The sequence below is a fragment of the Bison bison genome, unplaced genomic scaffold (assembly GCF_000754665.1).
Source record: "Bison bison bison isolate TAMUID 2011002044 unplaced genomic scaffold, Bison_UMD1.0 scf7180017864492, whole genome shotgun sequence".
In the NCBI taxonomy this organism is placed as follows: Eukaryota; Metazoa; Chordata; class Mammalia; order Artiodactyla; family Bovidae; genus Bison; species Bison bison.
The window spans coordinates 9,691,493-9,710,527 of NW_011495051.1; the positions used below are offsets into that span (position 1 = coordinate 9,691,493).

The 19,035-nt window shown below is 47.5% G+C and overlaps 1 protein-coding gene across 3 annotated transcripts in view; it reads left to right on the top strand.

Moving 5' to 3' along the window:
- The window catches only part of SRGAP3 (SLIT-ROBO Rho GTPase activating protein 3), a 243,994-nt gene that overhangs the window by 164,729 nt on the left and 60,230 nt on the right, over positions 1-19,035 (top strand). For all 3 annotated transcript variants that reach the window (XM_010828406.1, XM_010828404.1, XM_010828405.1), the window contains exons 5-7: positions 12,410-12,595; positions 16,786-16,914; positions 18,677-18,898. In XM_010828406.1, the coding sequence (XP_010826708.1) occupies positions 12,410-12,595; positions 16,786-16,914; positions 18,677-18,898 (537 nt within the window). The remainder of the gene's footprint in view (positions 1-12,409; positions 12,596-16,785; positions 16,915-18,676; positions 18,899-19,035) is intronic.

The window sequence follows — 19,035 nt, forward strand, 5'->3', positions numbered from 1 at the left end:
CAGGCTGTGAGAAGGCCCCTCTCGTTGATATTGTTATCTTTCTCAGTCCACATTCTGTGTGATTAGTAGCTGGTGGACCCCTCAGGGGCTAAGAGCCTTTGCCCAAGAGCCTGGACTTCAGATAGGAAGTCCTGCCTCAGACTCCAACCAGCTATGAGACTTTGGGCCAGGCATTTCCTCTTCTGGGCCTCAGTCTCCCAATCAGAAAAATGGGGGTGAGACTTCCTAGTGGTTGGTCTACCAACGTTGAAACACATATTTCTATGATTCCAAGTTAAGGAGAAAAATTTGAACCCTGACAGTTTTTAATTAGATCATTGCTTCGGGTGAAAAGAGGCACTGCTGATGGAGAAAACATAACTTGACTTTGAGGCAGCTGGGATTGTGGGGGAGAATCACCTCATGGTTTATAGCACAGACTCTGGAGCCAGACACCTGGCTTCAGATCCAGCTGATAGGCAGAAGTAATAATGCCTGCTTATTAGAGAACGAAAGGAAAGACATGTGAAGAACACCAGGAGGAAAGAGAGCCCAGAGGCACAGCGTGTTGGAGCCCACAGTTATCTCACACTCTGTCTCCAGCTCCCTGGAGCATGTGAGGGTGAGGCAGGCTGTGCGTTCCTGCGGCGGGGGAGCATGGTGACAACGGGGCGAGACCGGAAACCAGATGAAATGTTTCTCTGCAGAGGGTTTGTTCTCCATCCAGGACCTTTTCCTGTTTCTCAGGCACTTCACTTCCATGGTATTCTAGCACCTGGGTCTGTATTTGGGATCCTGGCTGCTCCCACTCAGATCTCGAAGCTTTCCTCTGGGCTTCAGCTGGGCGCCCCTCCTGGGTGCTCTCTGTTCACCCCCAAATCCCCCCACCTTGGCTCCTTCACCCCTGTTATTCCCTCTGTCCTCTTACACTTACTTGTGTCATACTCAGTTTGCAAGCCTAGACCGAGCTCCACCACCTTAAGAAAGCTGTCACCTCTGGGCCTCAAATTTCTGCGGCTGCTTTAAAAAACTCCTTGTGTTATCCTGAAGTTCTCTGCCCTGTCTGTTCAGTTGGCATATACACTCCCTGGAGTCAGATTTTGGTGAGAAGCGCTACACTCGAGGCCCAAAGCCTCAGATCGCACCTGGCTGTTGTGTCTTTCTTCAGCTCTCAGTGAAACTCAGGTTGGCAATAGAAGCTTTCTCCAGTTTGTGGGCTGGATCGGGCAGGCAGTTGTTAGGGACCAAGAGGGTGATGCTGGTGCCTACACACATGTGTCCCTGCTGGCCGTGGGGCAGGGTGTCTGGACAGAAGTGCATGCCCTTGGTATTAGACAAACAGGCCAGGTGGGCAGGTTGGTTCCTCTTCCCATCTCCCAGAGGCCTCTCAATGGCCTCAGAACTGAGGGGGAAGGAAGGGGCAGCCCCTCCCCACTCTCTCCTTTTGCCACTTGCTGCAGAAAAGTGAGACTCTGGCAGTGCCCGCAGCACCCCCACCCCCACCAGGTCATTTGTTGTCTGCACTGAGTTTTCTATCGTTGACCAGAAATTCACTTACATTCAGATATTTGGGACTGCCTTCTATGGTCTTAGCACCACAGGAGGAAGAGCAGCAGGCTGTGAACATTTCAAGAGCTGGTCTTTGAAGTGTCTTGTACATCCCTGTTATTCCCAGGGATGGAAGGAGGGATCTGTGAATAAATGAAAGAAACTGGTTTTGTCTGCAAGGAATTTAGAACCTGCCCGGGAAGATGAGAGTAAACTTGTGAACTGGTCAGAGCCTAGCGTGGGCTGGATACGTGGACTCGGAGGGAGGGCACCTGGACTGGGGGTCCCCGGCGGTGGCTCCAGGTTCTCTGTAGTGTCCCCACCGCTGTCCCCGAGGGTGGTGCTGCCACCTAGAAGGCAGTCCAGACAGATTGGCTGAGTGAGGTAATGACAGGGGAGTGTGGGCATTCATGAGAGACTCACTGAGGATTCAGAAGGTGAAGGGCTGGCTCCCGGAGGCTTACTGAAATCCAGGGTGAGTTCTGAGCCCAGTGCCTTTAGATGGTAGGAATTAGCAAAGCAGACAGGTAGAGAGGAAGAGAAAAGGAATTCTCAGTAGGGGAGACAACATATGATCGTAGCAGAGCAAACATTACAGGGGGAGGTGGGTTTGAATTTCTGCTGCACGACCTCCCAGCTCAGCCAAGTCAAATATCGTCCTTTTTCCTTATCGTCAAAACAAGGATAGTAATAACAACCATGGCCAGAATGTATTTCACACTTTTAGATACTTTATATGTATCATTTAATTAACACACATTTTACAGATAAGGAAACTGAGGTACAAAGAAATAAAGCCTTGCTTAAGGCTGTATCAGTTATCAATGACTGTGTAACAAATTATGTCAAAACTCAGTGTCTGAAAATGACAACTATTTTATTTGTTCATGATTCTGTGGGTTAGTGATTTGGGCTGGGTTCCAGTGGAGCCAGTGATATAGCTAAAATTTCCTGACCAATCAAAAAAAAAAAAAAGAGCTCCAAATGGGAAAACACCAGTGGGGTTTCAAGCCTTTGTGTCACATGTGCTGACAGCTCATTGCCCAAATCAAGTCACACAGCCAAGTCCACAGTTGTAGGGTGGAGAGGCAAACTGCTTCTGAAGTGCCAATGCAAAGTGATCTCCCTGAGGCCATCGAGCCACTGCTGAGGCCATCTTTGTAAACAATCTACCGAAGCACCCCGCTACTGGGGGCACTCTGGACCCCAGTTCCACGCTTTGTTATTGGGGATTTCTTTCTGGTTACCATGCCTGATTTTGCAAGCCTTTAGATGTTCCCTCCTCCCCCAGCCCGAGTCATGACCACAGGGACTAAAAAGGAAATGATGTTGAGAAAGGATTGTCCAGGAATCCCATGTTTTTTCTTGTAATGTTTTATAGAAGAGGTGGTAAGGGCATAATGATGATAGAGATGAATGCTTAAGGTTGCCCATCTCCCACTTTAGGGAAAAGACTTGTCCCCATCTGGGATCAGGAAGGACACCGAGAAGACTGCAGGGCTGGGCATTTTGTTAGTTCATTTGTTCATTGGTTCATTCATTCACTTGACAAGGCTTCCTTCTGCCTAGTCCTCATCACCTTGAGGTGCCCTTCTTTCTAAAACATGCCAAGGCGCACGCACACACACACATGCACACCCCGCGTCACACCTCACCTCTTTTCCCCTAGACTCCCATCAGCCTGGCACAATATGGCTCTTGTTCATCGTGTATTGGCCTGGGAGGAAAGAAGGGCAGAGGTCGAGAATGTGGGCCAGTGTGCCAGTCCTTCTGGAAGAAGCAAAGCCAAAACAAAACAGAAACAACACATTCTGTTTTTGTTGTTCAGCTAAAAATATGTTCAGATTTTCAATAGTTCTACATCACAAAATGCACCTGTTGTGCTTTGCACTAACAAACATTGTAGCATCTGTCACCTGGCCCCTCCTCCGGGCTCAGGAGCTCTGCTTGAGGCTCCCCCAGGCAGGGCTGCTGGGTCTGCCTTCCCAGCCCAGCATGGCTAGCGGGGCCCTGAGACTTGGTTCAGGGCGATGTGGAGGGACCTGAGGAGCATCCATACGAGCCCACTGCTGGTGACAGGTGGACACTGGAGTAACAGATGGGCTCCACCTTTTACTTACTCTATCTTCGATTTGATTTGCACTGGGCTTAGGCGTGTGAAATCAATTCTGGGCCCTCAGATAAATTTTTGCAGTGGCATCTCCCTGTCTCCCTATCGATGACCATTCTCAGGGATGCAATAGTAGAGAGAGCTTGAGACGGGATCCTGCAACCTGGGTTCTGGCCCCAGCTCCATGCCAGCTTCACTGTGTATCTTTCTGGATTGACATCTGTCATCACTGAAATATAAGCACCGTGCTTTCATCATGCCATTGGGCTCTGTGCCATTTACTTAATAGTTTTCTTTGAATCAAGTCTTTAAAAAAAAAAAAAAAAACACCTCTCCCTGTTGTAATTAATTTATGGAGAAGCAGCCATGTGTACTGAAAAGAATACAGGTTTTTAGAACCAAATGGATCTGGGTTCCAGGCCCTGTCACTTGTCAAACCCTTTGGGTCTCAGCCCCCTAGAATATGGGGATTTACCACCTCATCCTCTGGATTCCATGAGTGAGTGGCATAGAGCATAGCACAGTGCCTGGCAAATATCAGTGTTAAATCATTGTGTGTTTATGAAAGTGAAGCATAAATATTTTTCATTTTTCCTTCCCTCTCTCCTCCTGCCTACAGCTCCAGTAGGCTAGCTCGAGCTCAGAGAATATTTTGCCTAAAAAAGTTCAGCCACCTCCTGATTGGTCTCCCATCTCCCATCCTCCCATCCTTCATACTCGAGCCAGAGAGACCATTTGTAAAGAATTGTTGAATATTTAAAGTTAGAGATAGATAATGCATGCACAATGGAAAAAATCCCTGATAGTTAAACAGTACAAAAAGGTACCAAGTGATAAGCGTGTCTCCTATTACCTGCCTCTCCCCTTCCTCCCATACGTGCCCAGTTATTAGTTTCTAGTTCAGCGGGTGACTCCTTGGAGAGAGATGTAATTCATCACCAAGGTACATGGACACACGTATCCTGCACAGGGGCACCAGCTGGGCCTTGTGCAGCTTGCTCTGCACCTTGCTATTATTGTTATGTTTTGGAGATTGTTTCATTTCATTAGTGCTTAGAGCCTCCACTCTTACATGGAGCTTATCACATGCCAGAAATGGGTCTCAACGCCCAGTGTCTTAATTCTTTCATGCTCAGTTCACTTTTGAGGTAGGTGGTGCTGTTACCACCCATTTTAGAGACAAGCAGTGTGAGGCACAGAAAGGCCAGGTAGCCAGCCCAAGGCCACCCAGTCGGGGCGTGGCAGGGCCTGCTCCAAGTCTACCCGCAGAAGTTGCTTACATAAATACATTCAACTATTTATATAAACACACGTATATTAAAAAAGTGGCCACCTGCTCCAGTATTCTTGCCTGGAAAATTCCATGGACAGAGAAGCCTGGCAGGCTATAGTCCATGGGACCTCAAAGCATTGGACACGACTGAGTGCCGAGCACATGCACACACACACATACACACACACATATATATTTTGGAAGGAAATGACACTTCACATTAGTGAGTGAAAACAAACTGGCATAAAAGAAGGTTTCCATTAGCTAAACGGAGAAAAAATAATGTTAATTCTTTTTAAAAAACTTTATTTTATATTGTAGTATAGTGATCAGCAAATGTTGAGATAGTTTCAGATGAACAACAAAGGGACTCAACCATACCTAAACATGTATCCATTCTTCTTCCTCAAACTCCCCTCCCATCCGGGCTGCCACATAACACTGAGCAGAGTTCCTTGTGCTATTCAATAGGTCCTCGTTGGTTATCCATCTTAAATACAGCAGTGTGTACATGTCCATCCCAAACTCCCTAACTGTCCCTTTCAATATTAATTCTTGGTGCTGCCTCCAAGGCAGGCATTAGATATGAGAGCACTGAGCTGAGTTTTTCCCCCTAATATAATCAGAAGGATTCCAAGAGAACTGAAAAGAGTTAATAACATGTCTGTAACACCTGAAATCACTTCTCTAACACAAGTAAGTTGTTCCCATTGCACACTTTGGGAAACCCTGATGCAGTGCAAGTTAGCTGGGCTTTGGTCCTCGATTCCACATCTGCAGGATGAAGACAGGAAGCTAGAGGAACTCTGAGGTTCCTCTCAGGCTTGTCTCTTCATGCCGCCCTGGGAGGGAGACCAGGGCATGGCAGGCCCTGCCGGCCTGTCACAGCCTGCTGGCCAGGCGTGTGCCCAGTGTCATCTAGGGCTGGCAGTGGTCCTTAGAAGAATGAGGGCAATAAGGTTTCCCTCTAGACAACCTCCCTACCCCTCTCAGCTCTCCCATGGAGACATTCCTTCACACAGCTGACGTTTACTGATGATCCATGTGTCCAGAGGATGGGTCATGGCTTGGCCATGTGACAGGTGTCAGCAGGGATATGGACACGGTGTGAGCGGAGAAGAGATGGTCTTGGATTGGAGCTGAATGACAGTGGACTTTCCTGGGTGGAGAGGGAGGCACAGAAGCAGGAAGCCAGGACCCGAGATGAGTAGCCCCTGTTCAGCCAGTCAGTGTGAGTCAGACACTAAGTCTGGCCAGTAGAGGCCAGGGGTGATCTGGGTAGTGGGAAATCTAGTGCGGAAGGAAGTCCACCGTTTGGGACTCATTCAGGAGCAAGAGACAGAAAGCCAGGACAATCTGACATGTAAAAATGGCAACTTACTGAATCTCGGAGGCTGACCCACTAATTGCATTGTCTTTCTCCCCAGCAGAGTGTGTAATCTAAGCGCAGAGACCCTATCTGTCTTCCACACAGTAGAATTTGCAGCACCTGGTATACAGTGCCTGCACATAATAAATTGTTCAATAAATACTTAATTATTGGAAGTGCAGCTGCCCTCCCCCTGCCCCCAGCCGCCAATATACTCACCAGAGCAAAAGCAGCAGAACGACATCTTCTCCATTTTTATCTTATTCCCTCCCTCCCTTTTTCTTCTTTTCTGTCTCTCTTTCTCTCTCCCTTCCTTCTTTCCTTCCTTCCACCATCCCCTCCCTCATTTGATGTTGTTTTTCTCTACAGGAGGCTTCTCTCCTGTGGAGATAAAGTTGGCCCACGTCCATGCCCCGCCATCCCCGCCCCCTACAGGCTCACTTCCTATCAGCTCAGCGCCCCCTAGTGGACAGCAAACACTGCCTTCCCCTTGTCTCCAGCAGAGCCCAAGGGCTGTTTCTAACTGGCCAGGCTGGGGGTCCCATCACTGCAGCCGGATTAACATCATGTTTACTGACAGGTCAGGCCTGGGTCTCCTGCCCACATGCAAGGATTGGAGGGTGGTGTCGGTTTCCCTTGAACCACATGGGCTGAGAACGGTGGAAGGGAATTTGGGGGATTTCCTCAAAGAAAATCAGGAAGCCATTCCAGAAGGAGGAGGACTGGCTGATCCTCGACAGAGAAAAACAGCAGATGTCTGCTGAGGGAGAGAAGCTCGGGGAGGAGAAGAAAGTGGCTCCGTTGGCTGGTTTTCAGACAAGCACCTGGTGTTCTCCTACCTGTAAGCTGTTCCTCAAACCTGTTTGGCTCACGTTTCTACTGGGCTTAATACTGACGTTGCTCCCTTTGTCTGGAACGGTCCTCCCCCACTCCACACCCTGTTCACCCATCTGACAGCTGCTCTTCCTTCAAAGTTTAGTTTAGGTATCACTTCCCCTCTAAGAAGCCTTCCTTTAGCAGCCCTTACTCCCCTCATCATAGCACTTCTCATATGCTGTGATAATCACTTGCACAATGTTTGTCTCCCTACTAGAGTGTGTATTCAGTGAGACTGTCTCTGTCTTCTACATTGTAGTGTTTCCTCGTGTAGGTCCGAGTGCAGTACCAGGCCCATCATGAGCTGTTCCATAAATATTTAGCAATTGAAGGTGTAGCTGTTGCCCTACCCCCAAAGATTATATATTCATTAGAGCAAAAGCAATAGACTCAATTTTATCCTTGTCCATCCCATCCTTCCACCTACTCACCCATCTATCTAGCCATCCATCCATTCATCCACCTGCCACCCATCTATCCATCTTGCCATGCCTCCTTCCACCCACCCACCTATCTGCCTATCCAGCCACCACTTTATCCAGCCAGCCATCTAGCTGTCATTCATTTATTCATGCGAATATACACTGATACTTGCTGGGTACCAATCTCTGCTCTAATACAGGGATTATGATCATGGATGGTGTCCTGGCCCTTATCGACTTTGCACTCGAGTTGGGCGAGACCGTTTATAAAGGTGCAAAATGAGTAAGACAGTGATTAGAACTTCTACGGAGAACGTAGGCAGCACAGAGTGTGGTGGTCAGACTGAAGTTTGGGTACTTCTCTTTTCCTTAAGGATGTCTTTGTTATGCTCTGGCCCAGGGTCTCACTTCATTCACAACTCTTGTGTGGCCCAGGGATGGCCCTTCCTGTTGGGTGGAGGACACGTACACAGAATTGCATTATTGAGAACCTTTTTTTCTAAAAACTGATCCTTATCCTGCCCCAGTCTGTCCCTTTATTAATGATGTGAACTTCCAGATTGCCTTTGCCTTCTTTTGCATCTAAATCTGGATTTGAAGAACTGTGCAGATAATACTTTCCTATTATCATGATCTGAGGCTTTGGGAAGATGCAGGAGGCACAGCGTGCACAGCAAAGGCAGCATGATCACCAGAAGAGGAAAGATGGACAGCCTGGCCATCTGGCTTGCTGTATGACTTAGGACCCAAACTTGTCATTTCTGGGCCTCAGTCTCCTTCAGTGACAGGATAATATATCAAGGTTTCTGGAGCATCTCTGAGAACCTATGAAACTGATTTGGGGCCAAGAACAGTGGTCTCCACTTACATATCCCTGCCTAGTACTTCTCAACCTGTGCTAGACTTCTTCTGAAAGGCTGTCCCTGATAGGATCTCGAGGGCTGGAAAGTGAACTCCCATCTGGCAGTAAGCTTCTGGGTGTCTCTGAGGCCCTTCCAGAGATCCCAGGTTGAAGACTGTGTCCCAGTGACTTGACTGAACTCCTGCATCCTCCTCTGCTCCCTTCCCCACCCCCACACTGCTGGCAGCCTGCCACTCTGCAGTCACAGCTTCCCCAGGTCTCTGCAAGCCCCCCCTGGTCTTTGCCAGGCAGCACAGAGAGGTCAAGCCTCTGCCACACAGCCACCCGGCAAGTGGTAGGAGGGTCAAGTCTCAGAAGCAGGTCTCCTGAGTCTCCATGGTGCAGAGCACCCTTTCATCCCTATGTTGTGGTTTCCTCGTTGGTAAAGCAGGCAGAATATAGTCTACCTCATAGGGGTTGTGTGAAAAATAAGTGAATCAATGTCTGTGAGGTGCTTAGAAGTAGGCCTGGCATGTAGTAAGTGTTCAGTAAATGTTAGCTGCTATTATTATTATTCTGCTGCCTCCCAGGATTAATTGAAATGCTCCTTATGGATAATAAAAAGAGAGGTTTGCAAAGTCTGAAGTAATAGGTAAATTTAAATATTATTCAGCACCTCCTGGACTGGCAATATTAAGCAGACTGTTCTGGACCATTGAGCTAAGGGTCTTTCATGCCAAAGCCCCTGTTTCAGGTAATTAAATAAAGGAAGCATCTAGAGGGTTCTGGGCATAAATAGACTCACTTCAGAGAGGTCCCCAGGTGAGCTTTCTTGTAGCAGCTGTCTGACATAAGTGTCCCTGGGCAGTCCAGTTCACCATGATTCTTGGGATCAGGAATTACCAATTGAATCACGTAGAGTTTGACCCCAGGGTCACTGGGCTGTGTTCTCCAATCATGGGGCTTTTGGAATGCAGTTCAGAGACTACTCTGGGAATCTGGCTTGATGGAGGGCAGGAAGAGTACTCTGTGATTCAAGAGGAGTAGAAAAGTAGCCAAAGGAAAATGTGGGAGGCTGAGAAAGCCCAGCTGGGATGCTGACCTTGATCACTTGGATGAATGGATGCGTGAATGATTGGATGGGAAGCTCTAGGTGCAAATTGAAGTGCTGTCTCTTCCTCTGAACTACCCAACCCACACGATAAATCAGTGCTTGAGATAAGCAGACCTCAGCAGCTGAAATGGGGGAAAAAATGGATTTTGCAGGAATCCTTGAACCCAGAAAGGAAATGGAGTTCAGAAACGAACAGCACCAGCAGCACAGGGCAGGAATGCAGACGCCAGTGGTGTCTGTAAAGGTGGAGGGGTCAAGGAAAGGTTCGAGAATGGGGGCCCAGAGACAGCCTTCAGCAGGCTTCCCAGATCTGAGTCACATTCCATTCCAGGAGCCATGGCTTAAAGATTGTTGGAAATAGGCAACTACGTTGGTCATCCATAAACCTGCAGTCATTGCCTTTGGCCACTAGATGTCGAAAACACTTTGATCCAGCACATTTTCTGGCCCATTGAGTTGTTTAGAAGTAAGCTTAGAGAAGTTGGAGGGGATGAAGGAAGGGATGAAACCAGCAAGAAGGGCCTCTTTAGAAGCTTTAGAGCAACTCCAAAAAAAAAAAAAGGGGCCGGATGCAGAGAAGTCTTCTCATCAAGTTCCACAAAGACAAGTTGACTGGAAGTTTTCATTTATTTTGAAATTTGGAGAGGTTTTCAGGATGAAAGGAGGGAGAAATGTGGTGTAGAATAAATTTTTTTTCCCACATTAGCTAATGGTTTCTAGAGTTTGTATTTTCCTGAAGTCAAATAAGTAAGTTCAAGATTTTCAAACCCTCAGCCCAAATCAGACATGTAGATGGTGGTGGCAATGGTAGCAGCTTATGCTTACGTGGCTTTTACTGTGTAGTTGGTATTGATTTCAGTATCTTAAAAAATTAACTTATTTAGTCTCACCACAAACCTATGAGATAGGTGCTATTATTATCCCCATTTTATAGATGAGGGAGCAGAGGTCAGAGAGGTTATGTGACTTGCCCAAGATCACACAACTGGTGAGTGGCAGCAACAGGATTCAGCCCAGATATTTAGGCCAGAGTCCACATTCTTACCTAACCTGCTCTACAATAGGTGTTGACCCTGCTGACTCATGATGTATGACAAACTTCCTTAACAACAGATCCATGCTGTGATTTCATGGTAAGAATCACAGAATCTTATTAGAATCTCATTCTAATAATCTAACTTCACAGAACTTTGACGTGAAGGAGATAATAACGTTGGCCAGTAATTCAATCGGAGTTCTTTGACTTAAAGGGCCTGGTTAGGTAGAAGCATGTCCCATCCCCGGGGGATCACCTCTGCTCCATTAGCTACTGTTAATTGTCCAAACAGCAGGAGAAAAGGACCAACAAGGCTCAGGAGCCATGAATTCCAGAAATTTCTTGTGTTCTTTAGCATAGAAAGACGATCATGAACTTGATATTGCAAAGGGAAAGTATAGACCTAGTTGGGGACTGGGAGATAGAATACTGTTGGTATAGGACTGGCCTCGCTTGCTCTAAAGCTGCTCCAAATACATCTGCTGAGCAAATGGTAATGAATGAAGGAGACAGTATGATATGATAGTATTAAAAGTCTGAGACCAAATTTTTACTGTGGTTACGTATATCATTTATATTTAATCTATGACCCTCTATTCCACTCCTATTTACTTAGGAGTAACGAAAACATCCATCAACAGAAAGAATTGTATGTGAACATTCTCAGCAGTGTTGTTCATAATAGCCAGAAACTATACACAATCCAAATAACGATCAATGTGTGAACAGATCAACAAATTGCGGTATAGCCATACAAGGGAATACTAATCAGCAATAAAAAAAGAATTGCTGATACATGCAGAAACATGGGAGAATGTCGAAAAAATTATGCTGAGTGAACAAGGGTAGGTGTAAAAGAGTTTATACTCTATGGGTCCATATATGTGAAGTTCTAGAAGACACAAAACCAATCTGCAGTGTCAGAAAGCAAATCAGTGACTGCAGGGGGCTGGGGTAAGTGGTGGGGATGGATCAGAAAGGGGCACGAGGGATCTTGTTGGTGTGATGGGAGTGTTCGGTATCTTGATTCTTAAGACGATCACAAGGATGTAAAGTCTGGAAACCATACTGATAATACTGTATGATCTTGGATACACCACTTTGTTTTTCTACACCTTGGTTTTCCTGTTCGTAAAACTTGGTGGTTGGAGTAGATGATGTGTAGAATTTCTTCTGACTCAAAAATTCCTTTGTTATAGCAATATCTAATTCTTAATATGGAATTAGGGTAGCACTGTGCAATTTGCTTTAAAGGAATCAATTTTATAGTAGCTAAGGATGAATTTATTTCTGAGAACATAGAATATCTATTAGGTTACCAATAATATTCCTTTTGGGAACAGAGCCATTTGCAGGCCAAATTTACTTAAGGAAACAGCTGAGAAAATGATTTGTGTGTAAGTAAGAAGGATGATCCCATGGAAATCCCACGAGCACCTAAGGAGAGCCTTTTCCATCGACACTGGGAAAGCGATGGGAGAGGGAGGCAAGCCACACAGCTGGCAGGGCTGGGTGGGCGGGGGCCAGCTGAGGAAGGCCACGTTCATTACATCACTTCCCAGAGCCCCCAGAAGCTCAGAAGCTGCAGTGGCCCTTTTAATTTCCTCTTTACTGGTTCATTCCTGGCACTCAGCAAGGCCTTAATGATGATAGTCATCATCTCCAGTCCTCAGACAGCTTGTATAAAAATGAAGAGCCTAGGGGTTTCAGAGCATGTCATGGGAAGAGGGCAGGGGCAGAGCTGACCAGAGCACCAAAGTTGGAAGGGAGTTGGCCGCACTAAGGGCCACCCGTGCTGGGCTGTAACAGCCTTTTGATTGCCTGCGCTCATGTGTCCCCAGGTCATGAAAACCTACCACATGTACCATGCAGAGAGCATCAGTGCGGAAAGCAAGCTGAAGGAGGCCGAGAAGCAGGAGGAGAAGCAGTTCAACAAGTCAGGAGACCTCAGCATGAACCTGCTCCGGCATGAGGACCGGCCCCAGCGCCGCAGCTCTGTGAAGAAGATCGAGAAGATGAAGGAGAAGGTGAGCAGAGGCCCTGGGGATTGGGACGAGGCAGGAAGGGGAGGGTCAGGCTCCCTCCAGCCTGGGCCTCCCGCTCTGCACCCCGAGTGTCTGGGGGTGGATTAATGCTGTCGGCAGCTGCTCCCCTCAGGGGGCAGTGCTGTGGTGGAGGCAGGGTTGGCCATGCCTCTGCTAGCACTTGTTAGGCCTCTGGCCAAGGTCAGCAGAAGGAGAGATGCTCAGCTGGCTGGAGAGCTGAACTGTGATGAGACTCTCGTGCAGGGAGCATCTTCTGGCAAGAATCACCAGGCATTAGTGTGGGTGGAGCCTGCCTTGGAGGTCGATTTAGTGGCTGGGGGTGCTGACTGGGCCTTAATGTGTCCCAACAAGAGGCAATAGCACTGGGGTACCAACCAACACTTGGGAACCAGCTAAAGAACCATTCTGAAGAAATTGCCACTGCCAGGCCAAAGCCGGGCCATACAGAATCCTTGTGTATTGATGCTGGAGAAGTGCTTTTGTGTGACATGGTGAAAGTGCTAGTTTTGGAGTCAGACAGGCTGATTTTTGCAGATGCCACATTTATAACAACCCTCTGAACTTCAGTTTTAAAATTTGACAGTGATTATGAACAAATCTCCTTTCTCATATGAACTGTCATCAATTGGTAGTGGCTACCCAGAGCCCTGGGCTTCCCAGGTGGCGCTAGTGGTAAAGAACCTGCCTCCAGTGCAGGAGACTAAGAAATACTGGTTCAATTCCTGGGTCAGGAAGATCCCCTGGAGGAGGGCATGGCAACCCACTCCAGTACTCTTGCTTGGAGAATCCCATGGACAGAGGAGCCTGGTGGGCTATGGTCTGTAGTGTCACAAAGAGTCAGACCAAATGTAGTGACTTGGTATGCACACTTGCACCCAGAGCCTTATGTTGAGGATTATGAGCCCCCTCAAGGCTTTAGTTAAAGATAGTACGGTGATCAATTAATGAGGTCTGCCATGGCCAGGGAATTTAAAGGGGCAGTGTGCATCCTGCCATTTTTCATCCTAGATTAGGTTACTTCTTAGGTTCCTTTCTTCTTAAAGGGCTATGATTTTCTTGCTGAATTCTCTGCATTCATTCATTCCATATAATCAGCAAACATTTCTGAGCTTTTTCTATTTGCCAAACATTGCATCAGATGTTTATTTAGGCTTCTATTAGACTAATTCTATGAGACTAATTCTGTGAGACCGACGATTATATGATCCTACAGCTCTCATTATAGGAGATTGAGTGGGAATAAAATCCAACAGGACCTGGGTAAGCTGGAAAAGTAACCAGAGGCAAATGAAATATCAGAGTCATTTCCAAAGCCAAAGAAAAACATGCTTCACGATAAACAGGCAGCGACCCCATTAAGAGATGGGCAAAGGATTTGAATAGGCATTTCTCTAAACAACATATGTAAGTGGCCAATAAGTACATGAAAAGATGCTCAGCATCATTAGTTACTAAGGAAATCCAAGTCGAAAGCACAGCCCCTCCATGGTGGCTGAAATATAAAAGTCAGATAACCACAAGTGTGGGTGAGGATGTAGAGAAACTGGAACCATCATACATTGCTGGAGGGAATGTAAACTGGTGCAGCCACTTTGGAAAATAGTCTGAAAGTTCCTCAAAATGTTAAACATAGAGTTACCATATAACTCAGCAATTCCACTCCTGGAACTTGATAGCAGTTTCATGCATAATAGCCAAAGACTAGAAACAATCAACTGATGAATAAAATATGGTAAATCCCTATAATGGAATCTTCAGCCATGAAAACGGAATGAATACAGATACAGCATGGATGAACCTTGAAAACAAGTGTGCTAAGTGAAAGAAACCAGTTACAAAAGACCACATATTATATGATTCTGTTTATTTGAAATGTCCAGAATAGACAAATGTATATAGATAGAAAGCAGATTATTGGTTGTCAGGAGTTGGGGCAGAAAAGAATGGAGAGTGACTGCTAATGTACAGGGTTTCCTTTGGGGTGATGAAAATACTCTAAATTTAGATAGTGGTGCTGGCTGTATTGATACAATATTTTGGGAATATACTTCGATATAATATGTCCGAGACTACACTAGAAATAGACTTTCAAAAGTAAGATAACCAGGCAGGGAATTACAGAGCTACAATATAAGGGGATCTATAGAAGGGTAGGGACAGCATTGGTTAGAGAGGTCTGGAAACTTAAGTTTGAGTTCAGGATTGTATGCTAATCAGTCATTTGGCTCTTGGACAACCTACTTCTCTTCAATGTTTATTTCCTCACCTATAAAATGGATGAATTAAACTAGGATATCTTCAATATCCTTTCCAGGTATAAACTTTTGTGAGTCCATGAAGGGCTGAAAATGGTCTCAGGGTCATAGAGGTCTCAACCCCCTGGAAATGGGCCAAGAATATCAAAACTCTCTGTGGAGGGTGGGTGTGTGGCTAGTTCAGGGTGTGACTGCCAGAAGTTTGTTGCTAGAAATTCCCAGAATAAGTGGACCCCGAATAAAGGTCAGAAGAGATGTCTGAGGAGAATTAAAAGGCTGAAAATGGAGTGTCTCCGCTAAACAGGAGAACGTGATCTGCAGGAAGGTTGAGAGTGCCTTGGTGGGAAGTAGCCTTGTTTCTTAAAGGAGGCTGTCTTCCTCCTCGGCAGTGGGACTCATCTGTCTGAAGGGGGCAAAGAGACAGCTCTCCAACCCATGGACTCATTCCTGCTTCCTGCCCAGGATGGCCCAGGACGGAAGCAGCTTCCCAGGGAGGCGGTCCAGCTCAGACTGGGTCAAGACTGCACCTCTGGCTGCCACACCCCATCTCACCCCACCACTCATATCCAGCCAGTGCCAATCACTTCATGCTGCCCGTATGCAGCGACTGTTCTGGGTGCTGTAGGCGCAGCCATGAACAGGGACCATTAAGCCCCCAACCTCACAGGGGACACTGAAAATCAGCAAGTTAGCAAAGAGGTAAAAAATGTAATTTAGGGTGGTGAAAAGTACTCATGAAAAAACCAAGCGACCAAAATGTCCTTCAGTAGTTGAGTGGCTAAGTAACTGTGGGACATCCAGACAGTGGAGTGTTATTCAGCACTAAAAAGAAATGAGCTATCAAGTCATGAAAAGACATAGAGGAACCTTAAATGCATGTGACAGAAACCAATCTGAAAAGGCTACATATTTCCAACTATATGACATTCTAACAAAGGCAGAACTATGGAGACATTAAAAAAAAAAAAATCAGTGGTTACAACCATTACTTGGGACAGCGGGATGAACGGGTGGAGCAGAGAGGATTTTTCCGGCTGGGAAACTGCTCTGATACTATAAGGATGGAAACATGTCACTATACATTTGTTTAAATCCACAGAATATACACCAAGACTGAACCCTTGGGTAAACTGTAGACTCTGGGTGATAGCAATGTGTCAGTATAGGTCCACCAATTGTAACAAATGTACCACCTGGTAGGGGGTGCTGAGGGTTGGGGGGCAGTGTGTGGGGGCCAGGAGGCATGCCCAGAGTCTTTTTACCTTCCTTTCAGTTTTGCTATGAAGCTAAAACTGCTCTAAAAAAAGTCTTTTAAAAATTAAATAAAACTAATCATTAAAAATTGAATAAAGATTAAATAAATGGGAAAAACAGGGCAGAATAGAGCATGGGAAGGGGCAGGCAAGATGCCGGGGACACTGATGCATGTGACCGTGGCTAAGGACCTTAATAGCGTTAAGAAGCAGACCATGCAGGGACCTGGAAGCGTGGCCTGCCACGCGGAGGGAAGGAGTCTGAGTCTAGAGGCAGGAGTGAACTGGCCTCTAAAGGCTGGACAGAGGAGGGCCTCATAAAGGATGGGAACATGGAAGAGGAGCCAGGTCAGGAGGGCTTCACAGGCCATCATCGGGGTTCGAGCAGCCTCTGGGGGATGTTGAGTAGGGGTGTGAGTTACACCCCGTGCTGGCAAACCCAGGAAAAGCCTGCAGCTTACCCAGCAGTGCTGTTGTCAGCTGCACACATGTGGTGTAAGGTGGAGCTCTTTGAGTACAGGGTATGGATCTTACTCACCTAGCACGTGGAGTAAGGCATCCCAGGGCCGTATGAGGGGCTGATTGCAGATACTGGCCATGTAGAAAATCCCAAATCCCTCCCATCAGTGGCTTTGCTCTCACATCCATTTTTTCCTTCCTCCAGAGGCAGGCAAAGTATTCTGAGAACAAGCTGAAGTGCACCAAGGCCCGGAACGACTACTTGCTGAATCTGGCAGCCACCAACGCAGCTATAAGCAAATACTACATCCACGACGTCTCCGACCTCATCGACGTGAGCTCCTGGGGGGTCTACGTGGATGACCTGCCTGGCGAGAGTCATCAGCTGCGGGAGGGCTGGCCCTTGTTCTTTGCTGACATGTGGGGTGGATGGTGGCCCCAGGAGCCCTGATGGAGGAGACAGGCAGGGAGCATTTGAGAGAGGAGTATCGCCCCATAGCTTCTACCTCCCCAGGTGGGAGTGGGCCTCTGGCAGCCCTTGCACATTTGGGTTGGGAAATTGTAGTTCAGCGTGCACTTTCCAGGCACCTTCCTCTACACCAGGCCCTTTACTGGTTTTGGGGATTGAAGGGTAATTGTACACAGTTCATGCCCTGGGGACTTCCCATGATTGTAAAGATGGTTATATGTTCAGCACCCCTGGGGTCCAGTCCTCCAGACATAGGGAAGAAAATAATGAATGAGACAGGATTACGCAGATCAGCTTTACTTGGGGATGTTACGTTGGGAGGAATCAGGCAGTTGAAGTAAAAGGAAAATGGAACACTGGCTCCTGAGCGCCAGCTGTGCAGAACACACCGGCGGGACAACCAGATTTGGGCGGGAATGCTGTGAGCACCAGATTTGGGGCAGCTCCTGTGTCAGCTGTGATGGAGCTGGAGTTGCTTGGTGTGTCTTCATGAAGACAGGTATCCGGCCCAGAAGGTGCTTGGTCAGGCTCTGTGAGGGCATCCTTTTCCTCTGGCCCTGGTGCACCCCATCAGGAAGTCACAGGGTCACCGCTGTTCCTTCAGCTGCAAAGGGACACATTAGTGTCATTATCACCACCTTCGAGAGAGGGAGCTGCCTGGCCCTGCCCTCAAGTGCCCACCATTCCTGCTTCCAAGGCCGGAACCCTCCTTTTTCCTCCCTTTCAGCTTTCTTTTTCACACAGCCCTTTCATTTGTTTATTTGCCAAGTTTTTACTGAGTACCTACTAGCTCTAGGTCTTGAGGTACAACAGGGGACAAGAGCCAGTGGGTTTGTCCTTGTGAATCTCAACTTGCATCACCCTGCTTCTTTAAAGGCAAATGTAATGCCAAGTGGCCAGAGAAGGCAATGGCACCCCACTCCAGTACTCTTGCCTGGAAAATCCCATGGATGGAGGAGCCTGGTGGCTTCAGTCCATGGGGTCGCGAAGAGTCTGACACGACTGAGTGACTTCACTTTCACTTTTCACTTTCATGCACTGGAGAAGGAAATGGCAACCCACTCCAATGTTCTTGCCTGGAGAATCCCAGGGACAGGGGAGCTTGCTGGGCTACCATCTATGGGGTCAACACAGAGTTGGACACGACTGAAGCGACTTAGCCGCAGCAGCAGCAATGCCAAGTGGCAGGTGTTAAACACTGAGGGAAGTAGAGGGAGATGTGGACCCCTGATATGGGACACCTGGTGTAAACTCTGAGTGGGGAGAACATCAAGGAAGGCTTCCTAGAAGAAATGACCTCTAAACTGGAACCCAAAGGAAGAATATTTAGACAGGAAGAAAAAGGAAGAGGCTTCCAGGCAGATAGTATGAGTGTGTGAAGGCATGGAGATTAGAAAGAACTCGGTGAGTGTGGGAAGCTGAGAAAAGCACTGTCATTGCCCAGATTGTAATCCCACTGCTCCCTCCGAGGGCTTTGGCATGACTTGTGTGGTAAGATTCCAAAGTGCACGAGGGCTTCCAGCATGGAAGGGTTGACTGTGGAGCAGGAGGTAACCTAAGTCACCGTGACGTCCCCTCTCCACATCACCACCCTCACCTGCACATTCTGTATGTGCTTCTTTCCAAGTGCTGTGACTTGGGCTTTCACGCCAGCCTGGCCCGCACCTTCCGGACCTACCTCTCAGCCGAGTACAACCTGGAGACCTCTCGCCACGAGGGGCTGGACGTCATTGAGAATGCCGTGGGCAACCTAGATTCCCGAAGCGACAAGCACACGGTCATGGACATGTGTAACCAGGTCTTCTGTCCCCCGCTCAAGTTCGAGTTTCAGCCCCACATGGGGGACGAGGTAGGCTTCTCCCAGGAGCCCCTGCTTGATGCTGCTTCCGTCCCTCTGCCGTGAGCTCCCAGAGTACTGGGGGGACGAGAATGTCAGGTCAGAGGCCTGCAGTCAAGTTCTTGGCACGTGGGCTTCACCAGTGGAGG